This window comes from Scyliorhinus torazame, chromosome 4 (assembly GCF_047496885.1).
Source record: "Scyliorhinus torazame isolate Kashiwa2021f chromosome 4, sScyTor2.1, whole genome shotgun sequence".
Classification (NCBI taxonomy): Eukaryota; Metazoa; Chordata; class Chondrichthyes; order Carcharhiniformes; family Scyliorhinidae; genus Scyliorhinus; species Scyliorhinus torazame.
This window is the reverse complement of record NC_092710.1, coordinates 4,409,901-4,426,508: the sequence shown is the minus strand read 5'-3', so window position 1 is coordinate 4,426,508 and position 16,608 is coordinate 4,409,901. Positions and strand designations below refer to the sequence as shown.

General features: G+C 53.6%; 1 protein-coding gene across 1 annotated transcript in view; it reads right to left on the bottom strand.

Annotated features, from left to right (window-relative positions):
• Positions 1-312: 312 nt before the first annotated feature.
• Positions 313-16,608, bottom strand: part of LOC140410102 (plasma protease C1 inhibitor-like) — a 78,036-nt gene continuing 61,740 nt past the window's right edge. The window contains exons 5-6 of the mRNA XM_072498041.1: positions 7,365-7,584; positions 313-721 (exon numbers count right to left, since the gene is read on the bottom strand). Coding sequence (XP_072354142.1) covers positions 468-721; positions 7,365-7,584 — 474 coding nt within the window. The 3' untranslated portion in view covers positions 313-467. The remainder of the gene's footprint in view (positions 722-7,364; positions 7,585-16,608) is intronic.

The window sequence follows — 16,608 nt, the reverse complement described above, 5'->3', positions numbered from 1 at the left end:
CCCAAGCGGGGACGGTGTGAGGCAGCAGTGCTAACCCACCGTGCAGGCCCACGCTGATGGAAATTTAGGGACCATCCCCAAGCGGGGACGGTGTGAGGCAGCAGTGCTAACCCCCAGTGCAGGCCCGCGCTGATGGAAATTTAGGGACCGTCCCCAAGCAGGGGGCGCCACCAAACCCAGTCCGCTCGCCCGCCTCGCTGCAGGGAACGTTAGGGAGCGTCCCTGAACACGGCAACACCGCCCCAGCCCGAGGGAAGTCAGCCAGGGAGCGTCCTACAGCCGGGCGTGAAGAAAAGACGCAGAGGCGAAAGGTCGATTCAGTTCCTTTTTATTGGATCGCCCGTTTGCAAGGTTAGCGGCGGGGGGGCGGGGGGGGGGGGGGGCGGGTGGAGAGGGGGTCACGCGCGGCGGGGTTGTGAGACGGGAGCGGCTGCAGAGTCGAGGGTTGGACGTCCCCGCCCCCCCCCTCACTGGGTTGGGTCCAGCACGCGGCCCATGAACAGCGGGAATCCCAGCTCGTCGTTCCACAGCAGCAGGAGGTAGGGCCGCTGCACTTCGAAGACCAGCACGTTGCGCGCCACCGATATGGCGGTGACGGCGGCCGCCTCCACCCCCTCCTCGTTGAGGGTCAGCACCGCCCGGTGCTGGGCGCTGGAGATCTCCATGCTCTGCCTGGCCGCCATGCCACACAGATTGGGGTGCAGCAAGACATCGAGGAGCCCTGCGGAGAGAGAGAGAGAGAGAGGGGGGTGTTGCGTTCTGCTTTTTCATGTCGCATAAGCTGCTTCCTCTATGTACGCTCTGGCAAAGGAAGGTCCAGACTTGGAGGTAGGTTTAACACATTTATTGAACAGGTAACAACTCTCCTACTTGAGTTTGACTCTCCTGCTAACCTTCCTATAGTAACTCGGTCTAACTAACCAGTCTGCTCTAAGCCATGCGGTGGGTGTGATGCTTCCCATCTGCCCCTGTCCTACTCTCTAAGTGTCGCCGGTCGAAAGAGACAGAGCATGTGTGCCCTGTCCTTATATAAGGGTTGTGTAATGCCCCCTTGAGGTAGTGTCACCTCTGGGTGTCTTGACTGCCCATTGGTCGTGTCCTATTCTATGTGTTCATTGGCTGTATGTCTGCGTGCCACCACGTCTCTGGTGCTCCCTCTAGTGTTTGCTTAGGTGTAGCGTATCTTGCGTATTTTACAGTGAAGCATATCACCACAAAGGTGACAAGCTCACGGGGTAGAAGGAGGCCCTTCGGGCCCACCCGTGGCTCGTTCGAAAAGCAATCCGGCGGCTCCGACACCCAACCTGTATGTCCTTCCCCCACTCCCTCGTATCCCTTGCAATTCATTTCCATTTGATTATCTAGCTTTGGTTCGGTCAACTGCGTCAATTATCCTTCACAACAGCGAGGCATTAACGCCATGACAACGGGGGGGGGGGGGAGGATATGGCGGGATCTGTATAAAACGCTGGTTAGGCCCCAACTAGGCCCCGTGCATAGTTCTCGTCGCCACACTATAGGAAGGATGTGTTTGCGCTGGAGGGGGGTGCAGAGGAGATCCCCCAGGATGCTGCCTGGCCGGGAGCGTCTCAGCTGTGAGGAGGGGCTGGTGCGGCCGGAGTTAGAGCCGAGAAGGCCGAGGGAGCGGGTGGGGAGACCCGATTGAGGCGAATAAAATTATGAGGGACGTAGATAGGGTGGACAGGAAGCGACCTTTCCCCTCAGCCGAGCGGTCAATAACCAGGGGGTCACAGGTTAAAGGTCGGGGGGGGCAGGAGGTTTCGCGGGGATTTGAGGAAAAACGTTCTCCCCCAGAGGGCGATGGGAGTCTGGATACCCGCTGCTGGAAAGGGTGGAGGAGGCGGGAACCCTCACAACATTTAAGAAGCATTTCGATGAGCACTTGAAAGGCCAGAGCCTACAGGGCGACGGAGCGAAGTGACGGAAGATGGGGTTGGATAGGATGGCCAGGATGGGCCGAATGGGCCTCTTTCTGTGCTGTAAAACTCTTGTGACCCTACAGAACATACAAGGAGCAGGAGGAAGCCCTTCAGCCCCTCCAAGTTGCTCCACCACCTCATGTCCCTTCTAATCCTTCCACCAATCTATGGCCGCCCTGGTATGTAAGGGAAGATGCATTGACATGGGGGGCAGTCCGGAGAAGGTTGACCCCGGGTAGGGAGGGATTTTCCTATGAGGAGAGGTTGAGCATTCCGGGCCTGTCCCCATTGGAGTTTAGAAGAATGGGAGGCGACGTCGTTGGGAGGTACCCTGTCCAGTCCTGTTAGGATTTTATAGGTTCCTGCGAGATCCCCCTCATTCCTCTGAACTCCAGCGAGAACAATCCCAACCTCGTCAATCACTCCTCGTACGTCAGTCCCGCCATCCCAGGAATCAGTCTGGTAAACCTTCGCCGCTCTCCCTCGAGAGCAAGAACATCCTTCCTCAGGTAAGGAGACCAAAACTGCCCACAATACTCCAGGTGTGACCTCCCCAAGGCCCTGTACAATCGCAGCAACACATCCCTGCTCCTGTCCTCGAAACCTCTCACAATGAAGGCCAACACACCATTAGCCTTCTTTACCGCCTGCTGTACCTGCCTGCTTACCTTCAGCGACTGGTGCACAAGGACACCCAGGTCCCGCTACACAGTCCCCTCTCCAAATTTATGGCCATTCAGATAATCGTCTGCCGTCCCGTTATTGCTTCCAAAGTGAACCTCGCATTTATCCACATTAAACTGTATCTGCCATTCACTTGCCCACTCACTCAACTTGTCCAAATCACACTGAAGGACCTCTGTATCCTCCTCGCAGCTCACCCTCCCACCCAGTTTGGTGTCATCTGCAAATGTGGAGATGTGACATTTAGTTCCCTCATCTAAATCATGCATATATATTGTGACTAGCTGGGATCCCAGCTCCGATCCCTACGGTACCCCACTCGTCACGTTCTGCCACTTGGAAAAAGACCCGTTAATGGCTACACTTTAGGCCATAAGACACAGGAGCAGAATTAGGCCACTCGGCCCATCGAGTCTGCTCCGCCATTCAATCACGGCTGATATTTTGTCGTCCCATTCTCCTGCCTTCTCCCCATAACCCCTGATGCGCTTGTTAATCAATTCCTGTCTGCCCACCAGCTCTCGATCCATCTCAATACACGACCCCTAATCTCATGAGCTTTAATTTTGCAAGCTAATCTCTTACGTGGGATTTTGTTGAAAACTTTCTGAAAGTCTAAATACACCACATCGACTGTCTCCCCCACATCCACTCCACTAGTTACCTCCTCAAAGAATTCCAGTAGATTTGCCAAGCATGATTTCCCCGTCATAAATCCATGCTGACTCCTGCCAATAACTGCTCTGCTATAAAACCTTTGATAATGGATTCTACATACAGTGTAGAGCTCCCTCTACATTACCCTGACAGTGTGTCCCCCACTTTATACCCAGTGTCAGCATTGAGCTCTCCCAGGACAGGTACAGCACGGGTTAGATACAGTGTAGAGCTCCCTCTACATTGCCCTGACAGTGTCCCCCCCACTTTATACCCAGTGTCAGCATCGAGCTCTCCCAGGACAGGTACAGCACGGGTTAGATACAGTGTAGAGCACCCTCTACATTACCCTGACAGTGTCCCCCCCACTTTATACCCAGTGTCAGCATCGAGTTCTCCCAGGACAGGTACAGCACGGGTTAGATACAGTGTAGAGCTCCCTCTACATTACCCTGACAGTGTGTCCCCCACTTTATACCCAGTGTCAGCATCGAGCTCTCCCAGGACAGGTTCAGCACGGGTTAGATACAGTGTAGAGCTCCCTCTACATTACCCTGACAGTGTGTCCCCCAGTTTATACCCAGTGTCAGCATCGAGCTCCCAGGACAGGTACAGCACGGGTTAGATACAGTGTAGAGCTCCCTCGACATTACCCTGACAGTGTGTCCCCCAGTTTATACCCAGTGTCAGCATCGAGCTCTCCCAAGACAGGTACAGCACGGGTTAGATACAGTGTAGAGCTCCCTCTACATTACCCTGACAGTGTGTACCCCACTTTATACCCAGTGTCAGCATCGAGCTCTCCCAAGACAGGTACAGCACGGGTTAGATACAGTGTAGAGCTCCCTCTACATTACCCTGACAGTGTGTCCCCCACTTTATACCCAGTGTCAGCATCGAGCTCTCCCAGGACAGGTACAGCACGGGTTAGATACAGTGTAGAGCTCCCTCTACATTACCCCGACAGTGTGTACCCCACTTTATAACCAGTGTCAGCATCGCGCTCTCCCAGGACAGGTACAGCACGGGTTAGATACTGTGTAGAGCTCCCTCTACATTACCCTGACAGTGTGTCCCCCACTTTATACCCAGTGTCAGAATCGAGCTCTCCCAGGACAGGTACAGCACGGGTTAGATACAGTGTAGAGCTCCCTCTGCATTACCCTGACAGTGTGTCCCCCACTTTATACCCAGTGTCAGCATCGAGCTCTCCCAGGACAGGTACAACACGGGTTAGATACAGTGTAGAGCTCCCTCTACTTTACTCTTACAGTGTCCCCCACTTTATACCCAGTGTTAGCATCGAGCTCTCCCAGGACAGGTACAGCACGGGTTAGATACAGTGTAGAGCTCCCTCTACATTACCCTGACAGTGTCCCCCCACTTTATACCCAGTGTCAGCATCGAGCTCTCCCAGGACAGGTACAACACGGGTTAGATACAGTGTGGAGCTCCCTCTACATTACCCTGACAGTGCGTCCCCCACTTTATACCCAGCGTCAGCATCGAGCTCTCCCAGGACAGGTACAGCACGGGTTAGATACAGTGTAGAGCTCCCTCTACATTACCCTGACAGTGTGTCCCCCACTTTATACCCAGTGTCAGCATCGAGCTCTCCCAGGACAGGTACAGCACGGGTTAGATACAGTGTAGAGCTCCCTCTACATTACCCTGACAGTGTGTCCCCCACTTTATACCCAGTGTCAGCATCGAGCTCTCCCAGGACAGGTACAGCACGGGTTAGATACAGTGTAGAGCTCCCTCTACATTACTCTGACAGTGTGTCCCCCACTTTATATCCAGCGTCAGCATCGAGCTCTCCCACGACAGGTACAGCACGGGTTAGATACAGTGTAGAGCTCCCTCAACATTACCCTGACAGTGTCCCTCCCACTTTATACCCAGTGACAGCATCGAGCTCTCCCAGGACAGGTACAGCACGGGTTAGATACAGTGTAGAGCTCCCTCTACATTACCCTGACAGTGTGTCCCCCACTTTATACCCAGTGTCAGCATCGAGCTCTCCCAGGACAGGTACAGCACGGGTTAGATACAGTGTAGAGCTCCCTCTACATTACCCTGACAGTGTGTCCCCCACTTTATACCCAGTGTCAGCATCGAGCTCTCCCAGCACAGGTTCAGCACGGGTTAGATACAGTGTAGAGCTCCCTCTACATTACCCTGACAGTGTGTCCCCCACTTTATACCCAGTGTCAGCATCGAGCTCTCCCAGGACAGGTACAGCACGGGTTAGATACAGTGTAGAGCTCCCTCTACATTACCCTGACAGTGTGTCCCCCACTTTATACCCAGTGTCAGCATCGAGCTCTCCCAGGACAGGTACAGCACGGGTTAGATCCAGTGTAGAGCTCCCTCTACATTACCCTGACAGTGTCCCCCCCACTTTATACCCAGTGTCAGCATCGAGCTCTCCCAGGACAGGTACAGCACGGGTTAGATACAGTGTAGAGCTCCCTCTACATTACCCTGACAGTGTCCCCCCCACTTTATACCCAGTGTCAGCATCGAGCTCTCCCAGGACAGGTACAGCACGGGTTAGATACAGTGTAGTGCTCCCTCTACATTACCCTGACCGTGTCCCACCCAGTTTATACCCAGTGTCAGCATCGAGCTCTCCCAGGACAGGTACAGCACAGGGTAGATACAGTGTAGAGCTCCCTCTACATTACCCTGACAGTGTGTCCCCCACTTTATACCCAGTGTCAGCATCGAGCTCTCCCAGGACAGGTGCAGCACGGGTTAGATACAGTGTAAAGCTCCCTCTACATTACCCTGACAGTGTGTCCCCCACTTTATACCCAGTGTCAGCATCGAGCGCTCCCAGGACAGGTACAGCATGGGTTAGATACAGTGTAGAGCTCCCTCTACATTACCCTGACAGTGTCCCCCCCACTTTATACCCAATGTCAGCATCGAGCTCTCCCAGGACAGGTACAGCACAGGTTAGATACAGTGTAAAGCTCCCTCTACATTACCCTGACAGTGTCCCCCCCACTTTATACCCAGTGTCAGCATCGAGCTCTCCCAGGACAGGTACAGCACGGGTTAGATACAGTGTAGAGCTCCCTCTACATTACCCTGACAGTGTGTCCCCCACTTTATACCCAGTGTCAGCATCGAGCTCTCCCAGGACAGGTAAAGCACGGGTTAGATACAGTGTAGAGCTCCCTCTACATTACCCTGACAGTGTGTCCCCCACTTTATACCCAGTGTCAGCATCGAGCTCTCCCAGGACAGGTACAGCACGGGTTAGATACAGTGTAGAGCTCCCTCTACATTACCCTGACAGTGTCCCCCCCACTTTATACCCAGTGTCAGCATTGAGCTCTCCCAGGACAGGTACAGCACGGGTTAGATACAGTGTAGAGCTCCCTCTACATTACCCTGACAGTGTGTACCCCACTTTATACCCAGTGTCAGCATCGAGCTCTCCCAGGACAGGTACAGCACGGGTTAGATACAGTGTAGAGCTCCCTCTACATTACCCTGACAGTGTGACCCCCACTTTATACCCAGTGTCAGCATCGAGCTCTCCCAGCACGGGTTAGATACAGTGTAGAGCTCCCTCTACATTACCCTGACAGTGTGTACCCCACTTTATACCCAGTGTCAGCATCGAGCTCTCCCAGGACAGGTACAGCACGGGTTAGATACAGTGTAGAGTTCCCTCTACATTACCCTGACAGTGTGTCCCCCACTTTATACCCAGTGTCAGCATCGAGATCTCCCAGGACAGGTACAGCACGGGTTAGATACAGTGTAGAGCTCCCTCTACATTACTCTGACAGTGTCCCCCCCACGTTATACCCAGTGTCAGCATCGAGCTCTCCCAGGACAGGTACAGCATGGGTTAGATACAGTGTAGAGCTCCCTCTACATTACCCTGACAGTGTCCCCCCCACTTTATACCCAGTGTCAGCATCGAGCTCTCCCAGGACAGGTACAGCACGGGATACAGTGTAGAGCTCCCTCTACATTACTCTGACAGTGTCCCCCCCACTTTATACCCAGTGTCAGCATCGAGCTCTCCCAGCACAGGTACAGTCTGTGTTAAACACTAACCCATGTCAGTGAAAGGCAGTAACAGATCCTGTTGAAACTGGAGATTCAGCTTGGGAAACATGACACTGGTGGGTTTGTAGTCAGTTCTCTTCAGTTCGTCAACTAAGGCATGCAGATGTTCGACAGTTAGGATAGCCTCAGTGTCAGCAATGGTATTCCATGAGTTCTGCGGCACGATGATGATTAGACTGTTCTTCCCAAACAACTGCATCTTGGCAACCTGAACAGAGACAGAGGTCATTGAAGGACAAGGCATCACATCATAAACAGGAGGTGGCCCCATTCAGCCCCTTCTCCAGCCTGTCACACAGGAACAGGAGGCCCCATTCAGCCCCTTCTCCAGCCTGTTACACAGGAACAGGTGGAGGCCCCATTCAGCCCCTTCTCCAGCCCGTTACACAGGAACAGGAGGAGGCCCCATTCAGCCCCTTCTCCAGCCCGTTACACAGGAACAGGAGGAGGCCCCATTCAGCCCCTTCTCCAGCCTGTTACACAGGAACAGGAGGCCCCATTCAGCCCCTTCTCCAGCCCGTCACACAGGAACAGGAGGAGGCCCCATTCAGCCCCTTCTCCAGCCTGTTACACAGGAACAGGAGGCCCCATTCAGCCCCTTCTCCAGCCTGTTACACAGGAACAGGAGGCCCCATTCAGCCCCTTCTCCAGCCTGTTACACAGGAACAGGAGGAGGCCCCATTCAGCCCCTTCTCCAGCCTGTTACACAGGAACAGGAGGAGGCCCCATTCAGCCCCTTCTCCAGCCTGTTACACAGGAACAGGAGGAGGCCCCATTCAGCCCCTTCTCCAGCCTGTTACACAGGAACAGGAGGAGGCCCCATTCAGACCCTTCTCCAGCCCGTTACACAGGAACAGGAGGCCCCATTCAGCCCCTTCTCCAGCCTGTTACACAGGAACAGGAGGCCCCATTCAGCCCCTTCTCCAGCCTGTTACACAGGAACAGGAGGAGGCCCCATTCAGCCCCTTCTCCAGCCTGTTACACGGGAACAGGAGGAGGCCCCATTCAGCCCCGTCTCCAGCCCGTTAATCAGGAACAGGAGGAGGCCCCATTCAGCCCCTTCTCCAGTCTGTTACACGGGAACAGGAGGAGGCCCCATTCAGCCCCTTCTCCAGCCTGTTACACAGGAACAGGAGGAGGCCCCATTCAGCCCCTTCTCCAGCCCGTTACACAGGAACAGGAGGAGGCCCCATTCAGCCCCTTCTCCAGCCTGTTACACAGGAACAGGAGGAGGCCCCATTCAGCCCTTTCTCCAGCCTGTTACACGGGAACAGGAGGAGGCCCCATTCAGCCCCTTCTCCAGCCTGTTACACAGGAACAGGAGGAGGCCTCATTCAGCCCCTTCTCCAGCCTGTTACACGGGAACAGGAGGAGGCCCCAGTCAGCCCCTTCTCCAGCCTGTTACACAGGAACAGGAGGAGGCCCCATTCAGACCCTTCTCCAGCCTTTTACACAGGAACAGGAGGAGGCCCCATTCAGCCCCTTCTCCAGCCTGTTACACGGGAACAGGAGGAGGCCCCAGTCAGCCCCTTCTCCAGCCTGTTACACAGGAACAGGAGGAGGCCCCATTCAGCCCCTTCTCCAGCCTGTTACACTGGAACAGGAGGAGGCCCCATTCAGCCCCTTCTCCAGCCCGTTACACAGGAACAGGAGGAGGCCCCATTCAGCCCCTTCTCCAGCCTGTTACAGAGGAACAGGAGGAGGCCCCATTCTGCCCCTTCTCCAGCCCGTTGCACAGGGACAGGAGGATGCCCCATTCAGCCCCTTCTCTAGCCCGTTACACAGGAACAGGAGGAGGCCCCATTCAGCCCCTTCTCCAGCCTGTTACACAGGAACAGGAGGAGGCCTCATTCAGCCCCTTCTCCAGCCTGTTACACAGGAACAGGAGGAGGCCCAATTCAGCCCCTTCTCCAGCCTGTTACACAGGAACAGGAGGAGGCCCCATTCAGCCCCTTCTCCAGACTGTTACACGGGAACAGGAGGAGGCCCCATTCAGCCCCTTCTCCAGCCCGTTACAGGGGAACAGGAGGAGGCCCTATTCAGCCCATTCTCCAGCCTGTTACACAGGAACAGGAGGAGGCCCCATTCAGCCCCTTCTCCAGCCTGTTACACAGGAACAGGAGGAGGCCTCATTCAGCCCCTTCTCCAGCCTGTTACACGGGAACAGAAGGAGGCCCCAGTCAGCCCCTTCTCCATCCTGTTACACTGGAACAGGAGGAGGCCCCATTCAGCCCCTTCTCCAGCCCGTTACACAGGAACAGGAGGAGGCCCCATTCAGCCCCTTCTCCAGCCTGTTACAGAGGAACAGGAGGAGGCCCCATTCAGCCCCTTCTCCAGCCCGTTGCACAGGGACAGGAGGAGGCCCCATTCAGCCCCTTCTCTAGCCCGTTACACAGGAACAGGAGGAGGCCCCATTCAGCCCCTTCTCCAGCCTGTTACACAGGAACAGGAGGAGGCCTCATTCAGCCCCTTCTCCAGCCTGTTACACAGGAACAGGAGGAGGCCCCATTCAGCCCCTTCTCCAGCCTGTTACACGGGAACAGGAGGCCCCATTCAGCCCCTTCTCCAGCCTGTTACACAGCAACAGGAGGAGGCCCCATTCAGCCCCTTCTCCAGCCTGTTACACAGGAACAGGAGGAGGCCCCATTCAGCCCCTGCTCCAGCCCGTTACACAAGAACAGGAGGAGGCCCCATTCAACCCCTTCTCCAGCCCGTCACACAGGAACAGGAGGAGGCCCCATTCAGCCCCTTCTCCAGCCTGTTAGACAGGAACAGGAGGAGTCCCCATTCAGCCCCTTCTCCAGCCTGGTACACGGGAACAGGAGGAGGCCCCATTCAGCCCCTTCTCCAGCCTGTTACACAGCAACAGGAGGGGACCCCATTCAGCCCCTTCTCCAGCCCGTTACACAGGAACAGGAGGAGGCCCCATTCAGCCCCTTCTCCAGCCTGTTACACGGGAACAGGAGGAGGCCCCATTCAGCCCCTTCTCCAGCCTGTTACACAGGAACAGGAGGGGGCCCCATTCAGCCCCTTCCCCAGCCTGTTACACAGGAACAGGAGGAGGCCCCATTCAGCCCCTTCTCCAGCCCGTTACACAGGAACAGGCGGAGGCCCCATTCAGCCCCTTCTACAGCCTGTTACACGGGAACAGGAGGAGGCCCCATTCAGACCCTTCCCCAGCCCGTTACACAGGAACAGGAGGAGGCCCCATTCAGCCCCTTCTCCAGCCCGTTACACAGGAACAGGAGGAGGCCCCATTCAGCCCCTTCTCCAGCCTGTTACACAGGAACAGGAGGAGGCCCCATTCAGACCCTTCTCCAGCCTGTTACACAGGAACAGGAGGAGGCCCCATTCAGCCCCTTCTCCAGCCTGTTACACAGGAACAGGAGGAGGTCCCATTCAGACCCTTCTCCAGCCCGTTACACGAGAACAGGAGGAGGCCCCATTCAGCCCCTTCTCCAGCCTGTTACACAGGAACAGGAGGAGGCCCCATTCAGCCCCTTCTCCAGTCTGTTACACGGGAACAGGAGGAGGCCCCATTCACCCCTTCTCCAGCCCGTTACACAGGAACAGGAGGAAGCCCCATTCAGCCCCTTCTCCAGCCTGTTACACGGGAACAGGAGGAGGCCCCATTCGCCCCTTCTCCAGCCTGTTACACAGGAGCAGGAGGAGGCCCCATTCAGCCCCTTCTCCAGCCCGTTACACAGGAACAGGAGGAGGCCCCATTCAGCCCCTTCTCCAGCCTGTTACACAGGAACAGGAGGAGGCCCCATTCAGCCCCTTCTCCAGTCCGTTACACAGGAACAGGAGGAGGCCCCATTCAGCCCCTTCTCCAGCCCGTTACACAGGAACAGGAGGAGGCCCCATTCAACCCCATCTCCAGCCCGTTACACAGGAACAGGAGGAGGCCCCATTCAGCCCCTTCTCCAGCCTGTTACACAGGAACAGGAGGAGGCCCCATTCAGACCCTTCTCCAGCCCGTGACACGGGAACAGGAGGAGGCCCCATTCAGACCCTTCTCCAGCCTGTTACACAGGAACAGGAGGAGGCCCCATTCAGCCCCTTCTCCAGCCTGTTACACAGGAACAGGAGGAGGCCCCATTCAGCCCCTTCTCCAGCCTGTTACACAGGAACAGGAGGGGGCCCCATTCAGCCCCTTCTCCATCCTGTTACACAGGAACAGGAGGAGGCCCCATTCAGCCCCTTCTCCAGCCCGTTACACGGGAACAGGAGGAGGCGCCATTCAGCCCCTTCTCCATCCTGTTACACGGGAACAGGAGGAGGCCCCATTCAGCCCCTTCTCCAGCCCGTTACACAGGAACAGGAGGAGGCCCCATTCAGCCCCTTCTCCAGCCTGTTACACGGGAACAGGAGGAGGCCCCATTCAGCCCCTTCTCCAGCCTGTTACACAGGAGCAGGAGGTGGCCCCATTCAGCCCCTTCTCCAGCCCGTTACACAGGAACAGGAGGAGGCCCCATTCAGCCACTTCTCCAGCCTGTTACACAGGAACAGGAGGAGGCCCCATTCAGCCCCTTCTCCAGCCCGTTACACAGGAACAGGAGGAGGCCCCATTCAACCCCTTCTCCAGCCCGTTACACAGGAACAGGAGGAGGCCCCATTCAGCCACTTCTCCAGCCTGTTACACAGGAACAGGAGGAGGCCCCATTCAGCCCCTTCTCCAGCCTGTTACACAGGAACAGGAGGAGGCCCCATTCAGCCCCTTCTCCAGCCTGTTACACAGGAACAGGAGGAGACCCCATTCAGCCCCTTCTCCAGCCAGTTACACAGGAACAGGAGGAGGCCCCATTCAGCCCCTTCTCCAGCCTGTTACACAGGAACAGGAGGAGGCCCCATTCAGCCCCTTCTCCAGCCTGTTACACAGGAACAGGAGGAGGCCCCATTCAGCCCCTTCTCCAGCCCGTTACACAGGAACAGGAGGAGGCCCCATTCAGCCCCTTCTCCAGCCTGTTACACGGGAACAGGAGGAGGCCCCATTCAGCTCCTTCTCCAGCCTGTTGCACAGGAACAGGAGGAGGCCCCATGAGTGTGTGTGTGTCTTAGAGTGTGCATGAGTGTGAATATATGTGTGTGTGACTGTGATTGTGTGTGTGAGTCTGATAGTTTGTGTGTGTGTCTGTGAATGTGTGTATTAGTGTGTGTCTGAGAATTTGAGTGCGAGCATATGTGTGTGAGTATATGTGAGTGTCAGTGAGTGTGTGAGTGAGCGTGAGTGTGTGCACATGAATGTGAGTGCATGTGTCCGGATGGGATTGTGGGTGTGTGTGTGTGTTTGAATGTGTTTGAGTGTGAGTCTTTTTGTGAGTGAGTGTGAAGAGTTTATGTCTTGTGTGTGTTTGTGTGAGTGAGTGTGGGTGTGTCAGTGTGTTACTGTGTGTGAGTGAGTGTGTTAGTGTATGTGTGTGAGTAAATGCGTGTGAGTGTGTGTTTGTGTGAGTGAGTGTGTTAGTGAGTGTGAATGTTTGTGTGTGTGTGAGAGTGAGTGTGAGTGTATGTGTGTGTATGAGTGAGTGTGCGTGATTGTGTTGGTGGTGTGTGTTGTGACTGAGTGTGTGAGTGTGTGTGTGTGAGTGAATGTGTGTGTGAGTGATTTGATTTGATTTATTATTGTCACATGTATTAGTAGACAGTGCGTGCTGTACAGACAATGCAGACCGTACATAGGGAAGGAAGGAGAGACTGCAGAATATAATGTTACAGTTATAGCAAGGTGTAGAGAAAAGATCAACTTAATACGAGGTGGGTCCATTCAAAATCCTGATGGCAGTCGGGAAGAAGCTGTTCTTGAGTCGGTTGGTACGTGACCTCAAACTTTGGTATTGTTTTCCTGAGAGAAGAAGGTGGAAGAGAGTATGTCCGGGGTGCGTGGGGTCCTTAATTATGCTGGCGGCCTTTCTGAGGCAGCGGGAATTGTAGACAGAGACGATGGATGGGAGGCTGAATTGCGTGTTGGACTGGGCTACATTCACGACCTTTTGTAGTTTCCTGCTGTCTTGGGCAGGGCAGGCTCCATACCGAGCTGTGATACAACCAGAAAGAATGCTTTCTATGGCGCACCTGTAGAGGTTGGTGAGGGTCGTAGCTGACATGCCAAATTTCCTCAGTCTTCTGAGAAAGTTGGTGGGCTTTCGTAACTATAGTGTCGCCATGGGGGGACCAGGACGGGCTGTTGGTGATCTGGACACCTAAAACCTTGAAGCTATCGACCCTTTCTACTTCGTTCCCATTGATGTAGACAGGGGCATGTTCTCCATACGCGTCCTGAGGTCGATGACAATCTCCTTCGTTTTGTTGACATTGAGGGAGAGATTATTGTCATCGCACCAGTTCACCAGGTTCTCTACTTCATTCCTGTCCTCTGTCTCGTCGTTGTTTGAAACCCGACCCACTGCGGTGGTGTCATCAGCAAATTGAAAATCGGGTTGGAGGGGAATTTGGCCACACAGTCATAGGTGTATAAGGAGTATAGTAAGGGGCTGAGGACACAGCCTTGTGGGGCACCGGTGTTGAGGATGATCGTGGAGGAGGGGTTGTTGCCTATCCTTACTGATTGTGGCCTGTGGGTTAGAAAGTTCAGGATCCAGTCGCAGAGGGAGGAGCCAAGGCCCAGGCCACGGAGTTCGGAGATGAGTTTCGTAGGAATGATGGTGTTGAAGGCTGAGCCTAGTCGATAAATAGGAGTCTGACATAGGTGTCTTTGTTATCGAGGTGTTCCAGGGTAGAGTGCAGGGCCAGGGAGATGGCGTCTGCTGTGGACCTGTTGCAGCGGTAGGCAAACTGTAGTGGATCAAGGCAATCCGGGAGGCTGGAGTTGATTTGTGCCATGACTAACCTTTCGAAGCACTTCATGATGATGGATGTCAGAGCCACTGGACGATAGTCATTAAGGCACGCTGCTTGGCTTTTCTTTGGTACAGGGGTGATGGCCGTCTTCTTGAAGCAGATAGGGACCTCAGACTGTTGTAAAGAGAGGTTGAAGATGTCTGCGAATACCCCCGCCAGCTGATCCGCTGATTGTGTTAGGGTGTGTGTGACTGTGTGTTAGTATGAGTAAGTGTGTAAGTGAATGAGTGTGTTAGTGTGAATGTGCGTGAGAGTGAGTGTTAGTGTGTGTGCGATTGAGTGTGCGTGTGTTACTGTGTGAGTGCAAGTGTGTGAGTGAATGTGTGTGAGTGATATATGTGTGTGAGTGTGAGTTCAATTAAGTGTCAGTGTGTTAGTGTGTGTGTGGATGAGTGGTTGAGTGTGTTAGTGTGTGTGAGTGAGTGTGTTCATGTGAGCGTGTGAGTAAATGTGTGTTTGAGTGTGTGTGTGTGTTAGTGTGTGTGTGTGAGTGTGTGTGAGTGAGTGTGTATGTACATGTGTGTAAGTGAGTGTGTGTGTTAGTGTGCATTTATTTGTGAGTGTGTGTGTGTTAGTGTGTGTTTGTGAGTGTGTGTGTGTGTTAGTGTGTGTTTATGAGTGTGTGTGTGTGTTAGTGTGTGTTTATGAGTGAGTGTGTGTGTTAGTGTGTGTTTCTGAGTGAGGGTATGTGTTGGTGTGTGTTTATGAGTGAGGGTATGTGTGTTAGTGTCTGAGGGTGTGTGTTTGATCATGTGTTTGTGAGTGTGTCAGTGTGTGTTAGTCTGTGTTTATGAGCGAGTGTGTGATTGTGTGTGCGTGTCAGTGTGTGTGTATGTGTTAATCAGTGTTTGTGAGTGAGTGTGTGTTAGTGTGTGTGTCAATGTGTCAGTGTGTGTTAGTCAGTGTTTATGAGTGAGTGTGTGTTAGTGTGTGTGTCAGTGTGTGTGTATGTGTTAGTCAGTGTTTGTGAGTGAGTGTGTGTTAGTGTGTGTGTCAGTGTGTCAGTGTGTGTTAGTCAGTGTTTATGAGTGAGTGTGTGTTAGTGTGTGTGTCAGTGTGTGTGTATGTGTTAGTCAGTGTTTATGAGTGAGTGTGTGTTAGTGTGTGTGTCAGTGTGCGTGTATGTGTTAGTCAGTGTTTGTGAGTGAGTGTGTGAGTGTGTGTGTCAGTGTGTGTGTCAGTGTGTGTGTATGTGTTAGTCAGTGTTTGTGAGTGAGTGTGTGTCAGTGTGTGTGTATGTGTTAGTCTGTGTTTATGAGCGAGTGTGTGATTGTGTGTGCGTGTCAGTGTGTGTGTATGTGTTAGTCAGTGTTTGTGAGTGAGTGTGTGTTAGTGTGTGTGTCAGTGTGTGTTAGTCAGTGTTTATGAGTGAGTGTGTGTTAGTGTGTGTGTCAGTGTGTGTGTATGTCTTAGTCAGTGTTTGTGAGTGAGTGTGTTAGTGTGTGTGTCAGTGTGTGTGTATGTGTTAGTCAGTGTTTGTGAGTGAGTGTGTGTGAGTGTGTGTGTCAGTGTGTGTGTCAGTGTGTGTGTATGTGTTAGTCAGTGTTTGTGAGTGAGTGTGTTAGTGTGTGTGTCAGTGTGTGTGTATGTGTTAGTCAGTGATTGTGAGGGAGTGTGTTGATGTGTGTGTGTGAGTGAGTGTGTTAGTGCGTGTGAGTGAGTGGGTGCATGAGGGTGTGTGTTAGTATGTGTGAGAGAGTTTGTGCAAGTGTGTGAGTGAATGTGTGTGAGTGATATATGGGTGTGAGTGAGTGTGAGTTCAATTAAGTGTCAGTGTGTTAGTGTGTGTGTGGATGAGTGGTTGAGTGTGTTAGTGTGTGTGAGTGAGTGTGTTCATGTGAGCGTGTGAGTAAATGTGTGTGTGAGTGTGTGTTTGAGTGTCTGTGTGAGTGTGTGTTTGAGTGTGTGTGAGTGTGTTAGTGTGTGTGTGTGAGTGTGTGTGAGTGAGTGTGTATGTACATGTGTGTAAGTGAGTGTGTGTGTGTCAGTGTGCATTTATTTGTGAGTGTGTGTGTGTTAGTGTGTGTTTATGAGTGTGTGTGTGTTAGTGTGTGTTTCTGAGTGAGGGTATGTGTTGGTGTGTGTTTATGAGTGAGGGTATGTGTGTTAGCGTCTGAGGGTATGTGTTTGATCATGTGTTTGTGAGTGTGTCAGCGTGTGTTAGTCTGTGTTTATGAGCGAGTGTGTGATTGTGTGTGCGTGTCAGTGTGTGTGTATGTGTTAGTCAGTGTTTGTGAGTGAGTGTGTGTTAGTGTGTGCGTCAGTGTGTCAGTGTGTGTTAGTCAGTGTTTGTGAGTGAGTGTGTGTTAGTGTGTGTGTCAGTGTGTGTGTATGTGTTAGTCAGTGTTTGTGAGTGAGTGTGTGTTAGTGT